Raw genomic sequence first — 18440 nt, 5'->3', positions numbered from 1 at the left:
ATCATCATGTGAAGCGTAAAAGGAAATTCGTCTTCAGTGGAAAGGGAGCCATGAATTTGTGGTTCCTATAACCCTGAGGACCCCCGATACTATATTTAGGTGATCTTCAGTAATTTGGGATGGATGTTTCGAGCTTCTCTACCTATTCGACCTTCGCTAAGGTCACCCCGAGCATATAGGGCTCTGCCTAAGTTCCTCGTTTGCCAGGAAGCCTCTGAAACATCCTTGGGCATGTCAGTATCTCACGCCTACTATTCTGCCTCATCCTCTCCAAGAGGAGGCGTGCCCTGTGGGAAGCCCTCTGGCTGTCTATCCTCCCGTGTCCTGTTGTCCTGCCGTAGACTGATTCGTAAGGATAAACCTCGTCTGCAATCTCAATCTAACCTCACCCCCTCCCACCAAAGGAGGGCAGGTGATGGGTACCGGGAGCAAACAGACCCTGAAGCTTGGCAGATGCATTTTTAAGAGCTTTTTATTGGCGACAGTGCAGAACCATGGGGGGGAGGGTAGTGGCCCAGTGCCAGCCAGCCCCCAGCGCCCCCCAGGGTCAGGTGCAAAATACAAAAAGAGAATCACAAATACAGCAGGGGGTTGGGGGGCTGGGGATTCAGTAAGTTGTCGCAGGCAGGGGCCAGGCCCTGCTCACAGTCTTGCACTCACACTCAGAATCCTTAAGGATACAGATTGTAAAAGTCTATGATCCCTCAGGCTCACTCACCAAAAAGAAAATCTCATGTCCCCGACAAAACCCAGAGAGTCAGGAGACAGCTGGCCGATTGGGGACAGTCAGAAGAGAGACAGATGGAAACGACCAGGTGAAAAAACACAGGCAGAGAAAAGACTGGAGTGGAAGAGACCCTCGAGAAAGAGACAACAGCCACAGACTGCCAGAAACAACCAGAGGGGCCGAGACGATCATTAGAGACAGCCTGAAAGGGGCCGACTCCTAAGTTTCCAGAAGCAGCGTTCTTCCAATTCAAAGGGCACACTGCTTTGGGGCCCAACGCGACCTAGGCCGAGGTTGTAGAAGCGCTCACACGCTCACACGCGCGCGCACACACACACACACACTCATATATAATATATTTATTTATACATAATAGATATAAGTGCCTTTTCGGAAACCAGGAAAGGGATAAATAGCCATGGGGCGGGGGAGGCGGGCGCGGGACGGGGCACGTGGAATGTTTTCCATGCAGCACAGAAGGCGGCGTGGCCCTCCCGAAGTTAAAAAATATCAATTTGCCTCACGATGAAATCCTCGCGAGGTGAAGCACAAGGAAAGGGGATTGGGGCGGGGGGGGGCAAAACCAAGGATCGGGGCTGCGGGCTGGGGAAGGGAAGCTGGGACCGCGGGGGTCCAGCCCCTTCGAGTTTGCCAGTCCGAAAATATTGGGGGGTTGAGGGGCCAAAGCCTCGGCCTTCAAATCTTCTCCGGAAAAACACTGGGCCCCCTGGCAAACTCCCACGGCTCCCTTTCTAGAAAGGATGCAGGGGGTGCCGAGGGGAAGGAGAAGTTGGCGTCCTAGGCCGGGGTAGGGGGTCAGGCCTTAAATAAAAAGGCCAGGGCTTGGGGCTGGGGGTCCTGAGGAGAGATGCCACGCGGATGGGTGGCTGTCACCCCCACTCTCGAATTCTGTCACCCCTTGAGTCTAACTCACTGGTGGGGGAGGAGGGAGGCAGCTGGGGCGGGGAGGGGAGACCAAGGAAAGGCTTTGAGGCGTGGGGGGCACAATCCCCCCGGAAGGGTTCTGTCCCACCGGGCTCCCCCCCCCACAATCCCGCCAACTCATTTCACAGTATAAAGCGCTCCAGGACGGGCATCACAGCGCCCCCTGCCGCCTGAATCAGAGAGGCCCAGCAAGGAAGGCCAGGAGGGAAGGCTGAGCCAGGCTGGGAGGCTTGGGGTAACACTGTAATCCGAGAGGACGGCTGGGGGCTGAATGGGGGGAGATCCTTAAGAGGCCAGGAATTCAGATCAGAGCCACTTTTGCTGGAAGGGAGCGGCTGGACAATCAGGGAAGAAGGTTCACATTTCAGACTAAGTCTGGGTAGGAGGGCATCATAGGAGGCATCAACTTCCCTTAAAGGGAGGCTCAATTCAGAGGAGGATCTAACCATGTGGAAATGTCGGATAAATAAGCTAAGGTCAGGGGAGCAGGGAGAACCAGCCTGGTCACCCCCTGAAGGGTGGGCGTGGGAGACATTGTGGGGGAGGGGGGCGGTCTGTGGCATTTCCTTGTTGGGCCTCTCTGGAGAAGATTCCAGTAGACTCCACCCCCCCCCGCCCCCCCCCCCCACTACCAGCACCCCTTTCCCTCTGCCCAAAGCGAGGCGCCGCCACCCACCCACCCCTCCCCAGAGGTTGGGATGAGGTGAAAGCGCCAACAGGCAGCTGGGGGGTGTCCATTCCCTCCCCACCCCCTGCCCCCAAAGTCACCAGCTTTGTGGCCTCGCCGGGCCATAGAAACAAGAGGCGGCACAAAACACAAGGAGGTCCTCCTGTCCGATGACAGTGGTCGCAGGGAGTCAGACACGAGAGGCAGGAAGGCCACACGCCCGCTTTGTCTCTTCCCCTCTCTCTCTCTTCCTCCTCCTCTTCCAAATCTCTCTTCCTTGTGTGTGTGTTTGGTTTGTGTCTAAAGAGTTCACAGAGCAAGAAGGGAGGGCGAGTTCAGGGGGTCGGAAGGCTGGTCACTGCCGCTGGGGCGTTGGGCGCCGGTGAACGCGGAGACGTCCGGGCAGGTGAGGACAAACGAGGAAGTGTACGAAGGGTTAACAACGGGGAAGGGGTCACCGAGGACTTGAACTTCACTGTGTGTAAAGAGAGAAGCTGTCAGGTTGGGGGATGCGTCTTGGCCGGTCTGGAAGGGCAGGGGCGGTGGTGGTGGGGGCGGCAGCAGCCAGCTGAAACCATCTTCCTTAGCGGATGCTGACCCCGGCAAATCTCTCACCTCCGCCAGCGGGCCCGGCCCCGGCCCCTCTTCGTAGGGGATCTTGCAGCCCGGTTTGTGGGCCACCAGCACAAACTCCAGACGTTCCTTCTCCTTTTGGAGCTCGGCGATCTCCGACTCCAGCTCTGCCTTTTCTTCCTCCAGCTGATCTGTCTCCTGAGGTCCCCCGGCGGCGTGGAGGTGAGGGAAGAAGGAGGAAAAAAAGGCCCATGAACGACTAGAGAAGGTGGGTCGGAACCATGTCGCCTGAACTTGCTGCAGAGGCCCCGGGGCTGAAAGGCAGCTCCTGATTGAGAGGAAAGACACCCCTGCCCCCCCCCCCCCCCGCCACCACCAGCACCCCCCCTCTCCGGACATGGAGTCCTGGTATGCTATGGATTTGGGGCATGGGTCTTGCCTCCCAGGAGCCTCAGTTTCCCCATGTGTTCAGTGGATAGTTGAGAAGGGGCCAGATGTATATGGAGGGCTCTGGTTTTGGGAGAGGCACTCAGAGGTTTGTTGAGTGAATGAATGATCGGTGTTTTTAATGCCACCTGTTCCCCTCTGGTACCCCTCCCCCTCTGCTTCCCAGGGAGGTGACCAGGTAAGGAAGACAAGGAGAGGATTCCCCCGATTTCCTCTAGGGGCAGCACATCAACCCTGCAAGCCCACCTCCGGGACCCAGGTAAGTTGTAAACAGGGAGTGGGGAGGGGGCGGATGCCGCCTGCCCAGCATCTGAGAACTTTGGGTGCAGGCGGTAAGAAACGGATGTAGGATTAGGAGCATTTTGTTTCACGGACTCTCCAGAACGTAAAAGCGGGAAGGATCCCGGGAGATTCCAGGAGGGGGCTGAAGAGATGGAGACACCGAGGCAAAAATGGGCTAACGCTGGCCCCAGCCGCAAAGGGAGAAAGGGCGGGACCTCTGTTAAAGGCCAGCAACCGGGGCAGGCACGGGCAGGAGCTTGTGGGGGTCTGCGTGTATGCCTGGGGTTACCCTGTCTGGCCACACCTGTACCTAATTCCTTACAAGGAACCTCTGGCTGTCGGCCCAGGACAAGGGCACAGGTGGCGAGGAGGGAGGACGGGGGGGGGGGGGGGGGGGGGGAGAGCCCCCCCTTCAGTGTATCCTCACCGCCCCCTCCCACCCCCCCAGGGACCATCCTCACCGCCTGGAGTCGGTCGGTCAGTTCCCGCCGACGGTTCCTACACTTTGCTGCTGCCAGTTTGTTTCTTTCCCGGCGAACCCTTCTCTTCTCCTCCTCTTCCGGAGTAAGCTGAGCAGGAGAGATAGAGGCCATGAGGTTTGGGCACCTTGTGCACCTCCTCCATCCACCCCAAACCTCCTCTTCTTGCGGGAGGCAGAAAAGGACCCTCTGCTAGGGTTTCTGTAGCCACCAGAGGCCTGGGTGGCCCCTCACCCCGCGGGCGAGAAAGTTACTGCCTCTCTGGCTCCCTAGACCCAGTCCGAGTTGTGTTGCCGCTTACTCACCGTCTCCTCTCGGGGTCTCCTAGGCCGGGCTCGGGCCGGACGGGCAGGCCCAGGTCCGCTGGCGGTTCCGCTGGTGGAAGGCCCACCACTGCCACTGGCTCCGCCACTGCCGTAGCCACTCATGCCCGGCGTGGAGTAACTGGTTCCTGGCATGTCGTAGGGGTCGACGGCCGGGGGCTGGGAGGCCAGTGGTTGCCCCTGGGACTGGGCCATGGAAGAGATGAGGGTGGGTTGCACGAGCCACTGGAGGTCCTGGCTGGTTGTGATCGCGGTGACCGTGGGCACGAAGGAACCGGGCATTTCCCCGAGACCGGCGCACTCCTACGGGGTGACACATACACACACAGGCGTAGACACACAAACAGAGACACCGACACACACACACCCAACACACATACACACACCGACCCCCGTGAGTGAGCACAGGGCGAGCGGGTGTGGATGTGTGTGTCACAGGCAAAAAGCCACAACACCCACCCTTCCACTACACCGTGACGCAGTGGTTAATGAGAGGATTTCTGCTCAACTGGCTTCTACCTCCTCCTTCTTCTTCGGGGAAAGGTTGCACGGTTCCAGCGGGTGGTGAATCACACCCCGGGTTGGTGACTCTTAGGTGGGGGGGGGTGGGGAGGAGGCTGGACACAGCCGGGTGACAGAACCCCCGGGAAGGAGTCACAGCCACACACACAGCCACAACACCCCACCCCCACCCCACAGGCAAGGGGAGGGAGAGGGAGAGGCCTGAGGCCAAGCCTTCCTCTACACTCACACACACACACACACCCCCCTCTGAGCCGGGGGGATGAGCGACTGGAAGGTCCATGAGACCTCCGTGCAGGGGCGGGGGTCTTAGTTAAAAGGGTGTTGGGGGACAGGCCTAGGAGTTTAGAACAACGTTTCAAGTAATTGTTTCTCCACGGGGTGAGGCTGACAAGTGACAGGTTACGGTGGACGGACAGGTAGAGAAAGTGACGACCCGGGCACCCTCAGACTGCCGCGGAGGGAGAAGGGTGTAGGTCCCGGGCCCCCGAGCCCGAGCCGCGCTCATCTACCCCCCCACCCCCCAAATGGAATCCTAGAACTGCTCGGAAGGCTTAACTACTCTCCCAGGGGGCGTGGTGAGGGAAGGGCTGGCTCGCTGGCCAATCAGAGTCCTGGAAGCCCAGAGAGGGCGGGGCTCCTGGAGACCACCTGGCTCGTTCCCCCTGCGGTTAGCGGTTCCAGTCCGGTCCTCGGACACAGCAGAGGGATCTGGCAGAGGGGCTGGGACTGTGTCTGTGTATGCCTGGAGAAAAGGGTGACAGTCACCCATGTCTCCCAAAGAAACCCCTGCACACAGGCACCCTCGGCCCCTGAGATCGGAGGGGCCGGCTCGCCGCAGGGTCCTCGCGGACCCATTGGATCGCAGAGAGTCGCTCCTGTCGCGACAGGAATCCCCTCGCTCTGCCTTTAGAGGCCCGTAAAAGAGACCCTAGCGCCAAGGAACCACGAGTTCCGGGGACAGAGAGGGGGAAGGGAACTGTACCCTACAAATAGGAAGGGAAAGTTGATTGGCCAAAACCCGCGCCGCGGCGGCCAATCGGAACGCCGAGCTGCCCCCTCCCTTAGCAACGTGGCCCCGGCGTTCCAAAATAGAACGCTCCGGGACGTCAGGGGCGGGGCGGACGAAGGGGGCGCCGCGCGCCGTGCGTGCCCCGCGTCAGACGGAGGATTCCAGCGCGTCAGCCGTTACGCACGGGTCCCCCGTTACGTCTCCGCGCAGGAGGCGGAGGCAGCGCCTCCAAGCGAGGGTTCGAGGCCAGCTTACCCGCTGGATCGAGCGCAACCCGATGCCGGAGTAGGCGCTCGGTTGGAGAAGGAAAAGGGAGGAGGCTACTGGAAGCTTCCCTGGGACTTCTCCACCTGCCTAACTGAGCTAGCTTCAGGTTGGCGACCTGGGTCGGGGGCAGTCCCGGAGCAGGCTAAAAGTTCGCAGCCCGGCTACCGCATACACGTTGCACTGAACGGAGCATTCTCCCCACCCCCAAAGCTAACCCCTCTGCGTTCCCTTCCTGCGATCCACGCACACAACCAATTGCAAACACGCCCCGACTCTGCAGTTTGCAAAGTGCGCGGTGAGCCTATTCTCTCTCAGATCCTGAGTTTTGATGCGTCTTTATTTGGGAGGGGGGATGGCGCGTTCCCACCCTGACAAAAAAGAAAGAAAGAAAGAAAGAAAACCCATAAAGCAGCACCCCAACCCTCTAGAACTTACCTGGGAGGCGGCGGCAGTGGGTGGACTGCCGAAGGAGTCCACCGAAGACAGATACTGAGACTCGGCGGAGGGTGAGGAGCTGCACCGGGAGCCGGAGTCGTAGTCTCCGGGGAAAGCTTGAAACATTTCCCTGGGCACAGGGGGGGCCCTGTGACCACGCTGAGGTCGCCGGGAAGCCAAGGCTATGGCCGGGTGGAAGAGAAAGGTGCGAGTCCGGGGTGAGCCGAGCGCGTCCCCAAAGCGCGCTGTCCGAGGAAACTCGGGATGGGGGCAGCGTCCCGCTCCAACAATGGCAAAGTTTCTGTGCAATTCCTCTGCGGTGCCCAGGCCCCCACAAGATGCCGCTGTGCCTCCTGAAAGTCCAGGCTCCGTAGGACCCAGGGGCGTGGGGGGGATCGCTCCCCCAGAGGCGGAAAGCGCTGTCTTGCTGTATAGAATCCGCTTCGGGTGCGGTCTTCTCCACGCGTCCAGCGGGTCCCACGGGGGGAGGGGAGTAATAAAGAAGACAAAAAGAGTAAGTCGCTCCTCCAAAATAAAATGTAGAATTATCTAGAAGAATCCTCCCCAAAACTTTCTCTCCGGAAAAAAATAATAAAGCGAACTTCACAGCCCCCAAGAACCACAACAATCAAGTCCCCAAGTCTCAGCTCCGCCTGTCCCTGCCGAAGCCGTACCTCTCAGTCTTATGAATGAAGCCCAAAGCCGCCAGCCTGTATTTATTTGTCCGGGACCCGCCCCCCTGCTTACGTCACTCGTCCAGCGCTCCACAAACTTCCTAAAATCTCCGGTCCTGCGGAACTCAGCCCCGCGCCGTCCGGCAAGAGGTCTACCCTAGCCTCGATCTGTCCACCTGAATCACCCCCGCGGCCCTGGGGGTCGTGCGGGCTCAGTTCCAGGGTCCTCGGCGGGAGGGGATCCCGGCCCCGCCTCCCAGGAGTTCCTGTGACGCAATTAGCCATATAAGGATCTCGGCCGGCGCGGCGGAGTGTTTGTTTGGTATCCTAGCAATTACGTCAGAGGGAATCCCTCGCTCGCTCGCGCGCTCACCCCGCGCGCCTGCGGAACCCACCCGCGCCTGCGCAGTGCCGCGCCGCCCCGGGGGCCGGTATTAATAGGCTCTTAAGCTAGCCTGGGGAAGACCCCGGTGAACTGGTACCCGTCACTTCTGGAAGCCCCTCACATTTCTCCTGTGATGCAGCGCCCTCATTCAAGAGGAAGGTCAGACCCCCAGAAAAGACCCTGGCTAGTGTGGTCTAGTCACGTAGGCGGGGAAACTGAGTCCCAAAACGGAGTGGGAGGGGCGGTGATGCTCCAGGTGAAAGTGGAGGAGGGGATGGCGTCCCGAGGCTCTTCGCTGCTTCGGCCGGGACTCGCTGAGCGGGCTCGGTAATGTTTTCTGTCTCTGAGCTTCGGCTTCAGTTTTCCCAGCTGGACAAAGGATGTGTGTTTTGGACCCTGCTGGCCCCGCATTCCGGCGTTTGGGAGGTATGCGGGTTTGGAGCGGGTAGAGAATGAAATTTAGGATGAAGCGTCTCCTGCCTGCTAGGAAATGGGTTCAAGAGTTTAATTCAGGTACTTGGGGTATGCCACAGCCCCCAACTCTTAAGCATCCACTGGCAAGGGTCCTAGCAGCTGCTTTACAAATTTCAAAGATCCTGATTCTTCCCTCCCAAAGCAGAGCCTCGCCCAGCCCTGGGCACAGAGGGAGAAGCGCTTTGAGACTATTGAAGCCCAGAGAGGACGGGACCCCCATCAGGGTCACAGGCAGGTCTGAGGCAGAGCAGGAGGGGGTGGGTGGACCCTGACTCCCAGGAGAGTCTTGATTCCCTGCTTCAATAGTGGGGAAGGAGGTAGGGAGACGTGGAAGGCTGGAGGGACACAGGGGCCAAGATGGGCAGACTGAGGTTTCCAGACAAAAGCCCAGCCTCAAGCCTACCCTCCACCTCCTTCCCCCACGCCCCCTCTGTCTGCCACCGGTCTGGAAGTAGGGACACGGACCAGGGTATGACACAGCAACCACCAGCAGGCAGTGACTCGGCCCCAGCATCAGACAGGGAGTGACCCCTCATTCCCTGTCCTGTCCAAGCCCCCCATCTCTCCCACAGAATAAAGGAGACGCACAAAAACCCTGCTGCCCAAAGACCTTCACACCCTAACAGGTGGCCCATGCAGCCACACAGCCACTGGCATGTACTCACAGGGTCATGTGGGTATTCAGACATTCACCTGCCAGCAGCAACACACAGGGCCACACACGGAAATAGCTCCACACCCCCCCCCCACCACCACACACACATATTGAAACACACGCTGTTATGTGGTCACAAGCACACGTGACATTCACACCTTTACTATGGAGGCACCCGGATGTTCTTCTCACAATAATAACAAGAGGTTGTTCTTCCCGAGCACTCATATTAATTTCTTGCATCCTCACAACACTCCTATGAGGTAGGAACTACCATTTAACCTGCAAGGAAAAGGAGGCCCAGAGAGGTGAAGTCACTTTCCTAGAGTCACACAGCAAATTAGTGGCAGAGCTGGGCTAAGAATGCAGCATGTAGGCTTCAGAGCCTGTGCTTTTTTATTTTTTATTTTATTTTTTTAAGATTTTATTTTTTTAGGGGCACCTGGGTGACTCCATCGGTTGAGCGACCGACTTCCGCCCGGGTCATGATCTCACGGTTTGTGAGTTCAAGCCCCGCTTCGGGCTCTGTGCTGACAGCTCAGAGCCTGGAGCCTGCTTCGGATTCTGTGTCTCCCTCTCTGTCTGCCCTTCCCCTGCTCGTGCTCTCTCTGTCTCTCAAAAATAAATAAATGTCAAAAAAATTTATTAAAAAAAAAAAGTACAGGGGCGCTTGGGTGGCTCAGTCGCTTAAGCGTCCGACTTCGGCTCAGGTCATGATCTCACGGTTCGTGAGTTTGAGCCCCGTGTCGGGCTCTGTGCTGACAGCTCAGAGCCTGGAGCCTGCTTCGGATTCTGCGTCTCCCTCTCTCTCTGCCCCTCCTCTGCTCACGCTCTGTCCCTGACTCTCTCTCAAAAGTAAACTTTTAAAAAAAAATTTAAAGAGAACATTTTCTTTTACCTAGAAGTTCAGTTTTTTTCTTCTTATTTTAAAAGAAATTAAATTTTTTGGTGGGCCTCTAAAATTATCATAGGTCCTAGTACTGTGCCCTCTGTGTCTAAGGAAAAAGTTGGTCCTGGTGACCACACACACACACACGCACACGCACACAGTGTCACTCAAACACACACACAAGGACATGCTCACCTTGCCCACAGGGAGCCTGGGGTGGGCCATGGCAAGTCTTTCTTCACAGGGCTCAATCCCAGGGAGCTTCCGGGAGGAGGAGGACTTGAATGTGGGGGAGAGGGCAAGATCTCCGCTCTGGCTCCAGAGGGCTTGGCCCTGTTTGGGGAGGGGGCAGGGGAGCCCTCAGCCTTCTGCTCCCACTGGTGTGTGGAGTGGTCCTAGCTCCGAGCATCTCACAAACAGCCCTGGCAACTCTGCCAAAGGCAGGCCTCACCACATCCTTCCATTCTTTCTTGGGCAATACTCTGGCTACCCTGTTCCTCAGTTTCCCCGCCCAGAGAGCAGGAAGGCTGGATGATGGTGGGCTCTTTTCGGGAGCCCTTTCCTTTCCCTTTTCCTTTCGGGAGTCCTTTCGGGCTCTGAAATTTAATACTGAAAATGAGGAGGAGGAGGAGGAGGAGGAGGAGGAGGAGGCGGCAGCGGCGAAAAGCAAATACTTAGGAGGCTGGCTTGGTGTTTTCACGCGCGTTACCCCAGTCAATCCTCCCAGCATGCCAGCCCCTTGAGGGGGTTGTGTTATTATCCACACCGTACAGAAAAGAAACAAAGGAAGGTTAAGCCTAAGGGCCATGTTTCCCAGCTGTTTGTGTGATGGAGAATCAGCTGGGAAATCTGGTTACAGCACAGATGTATTTGCATTTCTAGCAAGCCCCTGGGTGATGCTGAGGCTTCAGCCCAAAGAGAAAGGTCTGTGAGTGTTTCTGAGGCATGGGGGGGGGGGGGTGTGTGTGCAGGGGTGCGCGCACAGGTGTGTGTCCTGCTGTCGTGACTGTGACCTCCGTGACGGTAGAGCCAGGCTGGTCGGTGACTGCTGGCTCCTTGATACTGAGCATCGAATAGTGTTCCTGGCTAGCCGGGCCAGCTCCCCACTGAGCACTCCTGGAGGCCTCCCGGAGGGGGTGTCTATAGCATTTCAGGGAAGCCAAGTGGTCCAGACTGGGGACTCCCAATACCCCTGCATTTGGAATTCAAGCTCCTCGCTCACCGTGGCCCACAAGGCCCGTGGCATAACCTGGCCTGTGCCAACCACCTCTGGCTGGAGCTCTCTCCCCGTTGCTTCCTTAGCTCATAATCTCCTCCTCCAGGAAGCCCTCCCTGGGGCAGCCTCGCTCCCAGCTCTGCCTCTCTGGGCTCATCACCCTCTGGGGACTGGATCTCTCTCCCGCCAGGGGTCTGCACTGTTACGGAAGTCTGGGCCGTGGCAGTCCTGGTGTCACTGCCATGTCCCCAGCACAAGGTGCCAGGTACTCAGCAGGTACTCAGGACACATTTTTTTTTTTTTTTTTTTTTTTTTTACTGAACGAATCTTCACCGGTCCCTCATTTATGCATGCATTCAAACTCCGACAGATTGTCTCCGACAGAAACCTACCCGGGCCCCTCTGTCCCCTTGCTATCACGCTGATTGAAGGGGAAAGATCTTATGGACCCGTTGACAGGGGCGGAGGCCGTAGGTGGGTGTCGAGGCCCGGCTCCAGGTGTTGATGAAGGGTCGGCATGCTTGTCTTCCCTGCCTGTTTCCCAGGGGAAACGGAGCTGGGCGGGCGACCTTGGGTCCTTCCAGGGGCGGGGTGGCGTGGGGCGGACATGTTTTTCTCAGGGGTGGGAAGAAGGAGGCTTGGTTTACGGAATCCAACCCCGTGGAGACAGAAAGCCAGGCGCGCGCCTTTCACTCCTGTGTGCCTGGATACACAGACAAGTAAGTAAATACACAGTCACGCACACAGAGCTACACAGACACGCTTGTGCATACACGATCACAAGGGTGCGCCTACGGCAGACCACAGGGATACCGACAGGCACGCCCCTCTGTCCGTCCGCATAGACACACAACTCCACACGCACAGAGCGGCACAGCCAGGCACCCCCACGGCCAGGTAAAGCGGCGAACTCAACAGAAGTTCTCAGATACCCCCATTTGTGCCGAGATGCTCCCACAGACGCACAGGCACAAAGAGCCTCCAGGGCCTTTGCTCAGAGTTGCATAAAAATCGACAGAACGGGGGCGCCTGGGTGGCTCAGTGGGTTGGGCGTCCGGCTGCGGCTCAGGTCATGATCTCATGGTTGGTGGGTTCGAGCGCCTTGTTGGGCTCTGTGCTGACGGTGCGGAGCCTGCTTGGGATTCTCTCTCTCTCTCTCTCTCTCTCTCTCTCTCTCTGTCCCTCCCCACCCCACTCTCTCTCTCTCTCTCTCTCTCTCTCAAAAATAAATAAACTGGAGGAGTGCATGGGTGGCTCAGTCGGTTAAGCGTCCGACTTCGGCTCAGGTCATGATCTCGCGGTCCGTGAGTTCGAGCCCCGCGTCGGGCTCTGTGCTGACAGCTCAGAGCCTGGAGCCTGTTTTCAGATTCTGTGTCTCCCTCTCTCTGACCCTCCCCCGTTCATACTTTGTCTCTCTCTGTCTCAAAAATAAATAAACGTTTAAAAAAATTAAAAATAAATAAATAAAAAATAAACTGGAAAAAAAAAAACCCTACAGAACAAGGCACCCAGATACACAGAATCACACGCCCCTCTCCCACTACTGTGTATGCTCTCTCCCGTGCACGCTCATACTAGGGGCACAGTTCCACATATGTGGGCAGGCAGACATAAGCAGAGGCCCCTCTCAGCTGCTGGCTTGTCTCGGGCCCTGGGCCACGGGTGCTGTGGACCCCCGCCCTGTGGGGACTAGCCTCTCATTCACCCCCAACCCAGACTCGCACAGTGTGCCGGTGTGGGTGTGTCACCGGCTATAGTCGCTCCAGGCTTTGGGTGGCAGGAGTGTTCAGTGAGGCTGGAGCAAGCCAGGAGAACTTCCTGGTGGAGGTGTCTGGACAACCACTATCCAGTCCTGAAAAGATCTAGATAAGGAGGGAATCCCTGAAAGCAGGTGTCTCCTACTGTGTACATAGCAGACCAAAGACAGGGAAGCAGGAGAGACTGCGGGAAGCTAAGAGGAAGGACCAGGCCAAGGTGGCGAGGATCACTGTTCTGGAGGCTTTTCCAGCCGGACTAAGGATGAAAATAATATGAGCAGGATTAATAATATGGCAACAGTCATTGGAGAAAATTGACCATGTGCTACATTATACAGAACCACTCTATTTTCTTTTTTCTTTTCTTTTCTTTTTAAAAATGTTTTTATTTATTTTTGAGAGGGAGAACAGACAGAGCACAAGCAGGGGAGGGGCAGAGAGAGAGGGAGACACAGACTCTGAAGCAGGCTCCAAGCTCCGAGCTGTCAGCCCAGAGCCTGATGTGGGGCTCGAACCCACGAACCGCCAGATCATGACCTGAGCTGAAGTCTGACCTTTAACCGACTGAGCCATCCAGACGCCCCTCCTTTTATTTTTTAAGTAAGTTCTACGCCCAATGGGGGGCTTGAACTCATAACCCCCAGATCAGGATCGCGTGCTCCTCTGACCCAGCCAGCCAGGTGCCCCTAGAACTACTGTGTTTTCTTGTTTAACTCTTCTAGTAACACGAGCTGTGGGACCCTGGGCAAGTAACTTAACTTCTCTGAGCCTCCGCGTCCTCCTGTGTAAAGTGGGGATAACAACAGCACCACCCTCCTAGCCTTGGTTTTCGGAGTAAATGAGTTTATATGCAGGATCCTTAGAACAGTGCCTGGCAGAAAGAATGCTCCCTCTAAGCGTTAAGTGCCTAAGGCAATGATTCTTATCCCCGTTCCCCAGATAAGGAAACTAAGGCCGTGAACCCTTGGGGAACCTGCCCAACTTGCAGGCTTGTGTGGAGTGAGGCCCAGGTGACAACCCACTGAGGGAGGCTCCGCAATCTTGGGGTGGATGGCGGCAGGGACACCCCACCTGGGGTTCGGGCTGTGCGTGTTATGTGTGGGTGTGCGTGCGTGCGCGAATCGTACGGAGATCCCATTGCCCCCCCACCCCCACCACCACCCGAGGTTCTCTGCGCAAACACCCAGGCCCACCCCACCCCAGAAGGTCATCCAGCCGCTGCCCACAAGCCACAGCCTCCCGGTCACACCCACACGGGCTTCCTCCTTCTGGCTTAGGGGCCTCCCCGCCGCTCTCCTCCCCACTCTCTCCCTCCAGCACCTTGAGGACGCCCGCGGGGCCGGTGGTCTCCGGCGGTAGCCGCCCGGTCCCTGACTCAGGCTCCGTGCCCCCTCACTGACCCCGAGGCGGCCTGCCGGCCCCCGCGGCCAGACGGCCACGCGGGGGTGTCTCGTGGAGGGGGGTCACAGCGGGCCACGTGCCCGCGCCCGCGGTGGCTGAATTCCGCCTGTGATTCAGTCCGCTTGTCTGGGCTGCCGGGGGGTGCCCTGGCTGGGTGATGTCAGCGGCCAGGTATGCGGCCCGGGGTTTCTCTGAGGTGACTCAGGCGCCTGAGCTACCCTTTCCCTCCTGCAGACACGCCGGGCATCCATCCAGGGCGGCAGCGGGCGGGCAGTTGACACTCCCTTCCCGGCCCCTTCCACGCCCTCCGCAGCCCTGAGCTGTGGGAACCGCGGGGTGGGGGATAGGGCCGAGGCAGGTCCTAGAGGCTGGGGCCCCTCTCCAGCCCTGACAGCCCACCAGGCCTTCCCCACCTACCCAGAAGCCCCAGACTCAGGAGGCTGTGGCATGAAATTCACTCACTCATGTATTCATTTAGTGGCCCATTCAAACACATTTACTCGGCAGGTTCCCTGGGTCAGGCGCTCTAGGCGATGGGGGACAGAGCTGGGAACAAGACAGACAGAAATTCGTCTCCAAGCCCCTAGCAGAGTCTACACTCTGTGCCTTCTTGTTATTGCTATTGTTACCCCCTCCCCAAATCCCACCAGCCTGCAAGACTCAGCCTGGTTTCTGTTCCTCCCGCGGCTCTCCAGACACTTCCAGCTTCTTTCAATCCATTGAATGATTTGAACCTCCACACCTCCCACCCCCCAAACTCCACCCCTCCTCTGCCTTCCCCAGAACCTGGGCATCACAGTGATGATTATGACTGGGCCTTGCAGGCACTGAGTGCTCACCTCATACTTAACACACCAGGGCCAAGACTTAGGCACTTTCCAAGTGCTCTCTTTATGAACTCATGCACTCCCCACAACAGTCCCATGCGGCAATCAGTTTTTTATCCCCATTTGCCAGATGACAAAAACTGAGGTATGTAGAGGGCTTAATGTCCAGACAGAGAGAACCACACGGGTCAGGTCCACAAATGTTGACCGGGACCCTCCTATGAGTCACACAGTGTGGCAGGGGCTAAAAATTAGAGCCACACGGTCAGACACAATGCTCTTTCCTGTGATCTGAATGACCACTATCCAGAAGGACAGAACCATTCACACAGTTACACAGATCTGTGCACTTGACATGGACACACATGGGTCATTGATTCATCTACTCAGCTAATGATTACTGAGTACCTACTGTGTGCAGGGCAGCACTGGGGACCCAGCAGTGACCACAACAGCTCTGGGCCCTGCCTTCATGGGACACACAGTCCGGGGGGGGGGGGTGACAGACAGTAGACAAACAGAAGTATAACTAGAAATTGTGATAAATGCTGTAGGGAGAACCCAGAGATCACCCGCTCACAAATATAGGTACCTGCATAGTTACACGCAGATGATATATACAAGAACCACACACACACAAGGAACCAGAAAAGGAAACCAGACGCAAAACCATATACATCCATAGGTACTTATGCACTTACTGTTTCACACATGACCACATGCAGACACAACTACGCGCGCGCACACACACACACACACACACACACACACACACACTTACACAGTGAGCAGGGCTCCAAATACCCACGTATCCAGATACACAAATGCAAGCTGAGGAAATTCTCAGTCCGCTAGCTGCTCTCTCACACACAAAGGAAGCCCTCATGATCATGCTGTCACACGGGAAATACGGGACGGACACACTGTCACTGGCAGAGTCATTCACCTCTAGTCACATCCACTCACACTGTCACACACCCAATTTCTTCTCTCTGCTTGGAGATTCGCCCCAGCCCTGGTCACATGAAGCTACTGGATTGGGGGTGTTGGGGGTATGTGTTGGGGATGAGTTATTAGACCCTCCCAGCTGTGGACAGCATCGCGGGCACAGGCTGTTAGGACCGCGGGCTGCCTGATGAAAGAGGACCGAGAAAAGACAGGCAAGAGAACCCCGAGGAGAGCGGGGAACAGGAACGGGAGGGAGCTCTCGGGCTGTAGCTCCCACTGTGTGTGCCGATACAGGTCTGTCTCCACTGGTTGGGACCTCCGCAACAACAGTGCACCCAGAAACCCCAGAGTCTAAGGCAAAAGCGGCAGGGCCAGAGAAGTGTGCTTGTACCTATTTTGGTTGTTATTGTTTGGGGGGAATATGAGACAGCCACGGCGCGGGAGACGCTGGACAAACAGACATGCCGGGGAGGAGGGGGCCCAGACGAACAGATACCCGAGCGGAGGCGGTCCCGGGTCAGACAGGAGGAGCAGGCGACAAGCAGACGGCGGCTGTCTAAAGGGAAACCGGCAATTTGGGGACCCGGTTCTCCCCCGCTCCCATCACCGCAGGCACCCCCACCCCGGGCTCCCGGTCGGCCCATCTGTCCGCCCGGGCCGGTCCTGGTTGCGCCCTGTGCGGCCGCGCAGCCGGGCCCGGGACAAACAGCCTTCCCGTTGCTAAGCGACAGCGTTCCACAGCCCTTCGCGTCACCGCGTCTGCGCGGGCGGGAGGGGGGGGCACGCGGAGACGGCGGGCGCGTCGTTTGTTGACGTTGCCTGGCAACCACGTTGGTGCTGCTGGGCAACGCCGGCCGACTGTTCGCTCTCTTAAAGGGGCAGGAACATTTTACAGGCGCCGACTTGGCGAGACTGAGGCGCTGTAAGGAGAGGAGAGGGTCCCACTCCAGGCGTCAGGGAAGTGTCGCGGAGCGGAGCGGAGGCCGGGTTAGGTCCTCCCAAGCAGAGAAAGATGAGGCAGGAGCTCTTGGTATTTGAACTAAAGTATTTGAGATGTAAGTGTTAGATGTTACATTGATTGCACGGTGCATAGATGCACTGCGGGCACGTCCCCCGGGGAATGGGTGGCAGCGATAACCATCCAGAGAGACCTGGGTTCAAACACCCGCTCTATGACCTTGGCCTGTGACTTCCTTTCTTCGAGCCTCTTCCCTTCCTGAAATGGAGGTGATAACATCACCCACCTCCAGAGCTGTGACTGTATGAAATCCTGTTAAGCACTTAGTACAGTGTTAGTGCTCTGTATATAACGGGTATAATTATGTTATAATCATATTATTTAATAGCTGGATTCTGTCCCTACCTCACTGGGCTTTGGAATAAATGAGATGGTGTTTGTAAAGTACTCCCTGTGGCACAATGCGCTCAATACCCAGGGGGGCTGTTGTGTTATTACCGGTCTATTTCCTCCCCTCTGGAAAGAGGCACATTGGTAGTCATTGCCTTTCTCGGCACCTTGGGGTGCAAAGGCTATGAAATCAGGCAGATATGGTTGGAATTCCTGTGCTGCTGGATCCTGGCTGTGTGACCCAGAGCAAGTGCCCTGCCCTCCTCTGACCTCTACTTCGTCCTCAGTGAAACCCATGATCTCCCACATCTCAGAGTCATTTCCAGATAGTGGCCCTGGGTAAGGGGGTCCCCTCTTGTTGGGTGTGTCAGGTCAGTGCCCCATGTCTGCAGCATGACTCACGGGGCTATGTTATGTAAAGCTCCTAGATTCTGCACAGAGGGCAGGTTATATAAACGCATTTAATGTGCATCCTACATACCGGGCCTGGGGAGGAGACCTGGCTTGGTAAGCTTGCAATTGCCAAACTACGGCACAGGCTGCTTCTCGAAAGTAGGGCCTATAAAACGTGGGCCATGTGTATACTGTCTCATTGAAAAGCAAATGTTCCTCTCTTGGGGTATCCCTGCCCCTAAATGGCCGCCTCAGTCTCTGCCTCTTAATGTGCCCCTCTGTCTGCATCTTTCTGACCCCTATCTCTCTCTATCTCTGTTTCGGTATTTCTGTGCATCTCTGTCACTGTCTCTGTTCCCCTAGGTCCCTTTCTGGGTCCCTGCCCTCCCCTGGCCCCCCTTCTTTTTCTGAGTCTCTGTATCCTGAGTTTCTGTTCATTTCTGGATCGCTCTCCATATCTGATTTTTTTTTTTAATTTTATTATTCGACTCCCAAACTTGTTCCCAAAGGGATTCCACCGATCGTGGACAGCACGGAGCCCCTCACAGCTGACTACCGTGTGATGTTGGGATGGGGCCTCTGCTCTCTGAACGGATGTTCTTATCTGTGTGCAAAATTCCATGGAGTAACTAGTAGAGGCCAACAGGGGTCCCAGTCACCCAGGGAGCTTTTTAGAGGTGGATTTCTCCAGTCCCACACACGATGGGCTGCTGGTCAGAATCTCAGAGAAAGAGGTGGTGGGGATTATAACATGTGAGATCCTCCCTGGGTGTTTCTGATCAGCTACCCAGAAC

General features: G+C 57.0%; 1 protein-coding gene across 1 annotated transcript; it reads right to left on the bottom strand.

The window, feature by feature from the left end:
- Positions 1-454: 454 nt before the first annotated feature.
- On the bottom strand, positions 455-7378 carry FOSB (FosB proto-oncogene, AP-1 transcription factor subunit). Its single transcript, XM_086690111.1, has 4 exons — positions 6680-7378; positions 4426-4746; positions 4103-4210; positions 455-3110 (listed from the first exon to the last, which is right to left on the bottom strand). The coding sequence occupies exons 1-4, from the start codon at positions 6803-6805 to the stop codon at positions 2649-2651; spliced, it is 1017 nt and encodes a 338-aa protein (XP_086546237.1). The 5' UTR covers positions 6806-7378; the 3' UTR covers positions 455-2648.
- Positions 7379-18440: the final 11062 nt, after the last annotated feature.

This window comes from Puma concolor, chromosome E2, assembly GCF_028749965.1.
Source record: "Puma concolor isolate L17-30 chromosome E2, mPumCon1.1.hap2, whole genome shotgun sequence".
Classification (NCBI taxonomy): Eukaryota; Metazoa; Chordata; class Mammalia; order Carnivora; family Felidae; genus Puma; species Puma concolor.
Note: the sequence above shows the minus strand (reverse complement) of the source record. Positions and strands in the feature narration are given on the sequence as shown.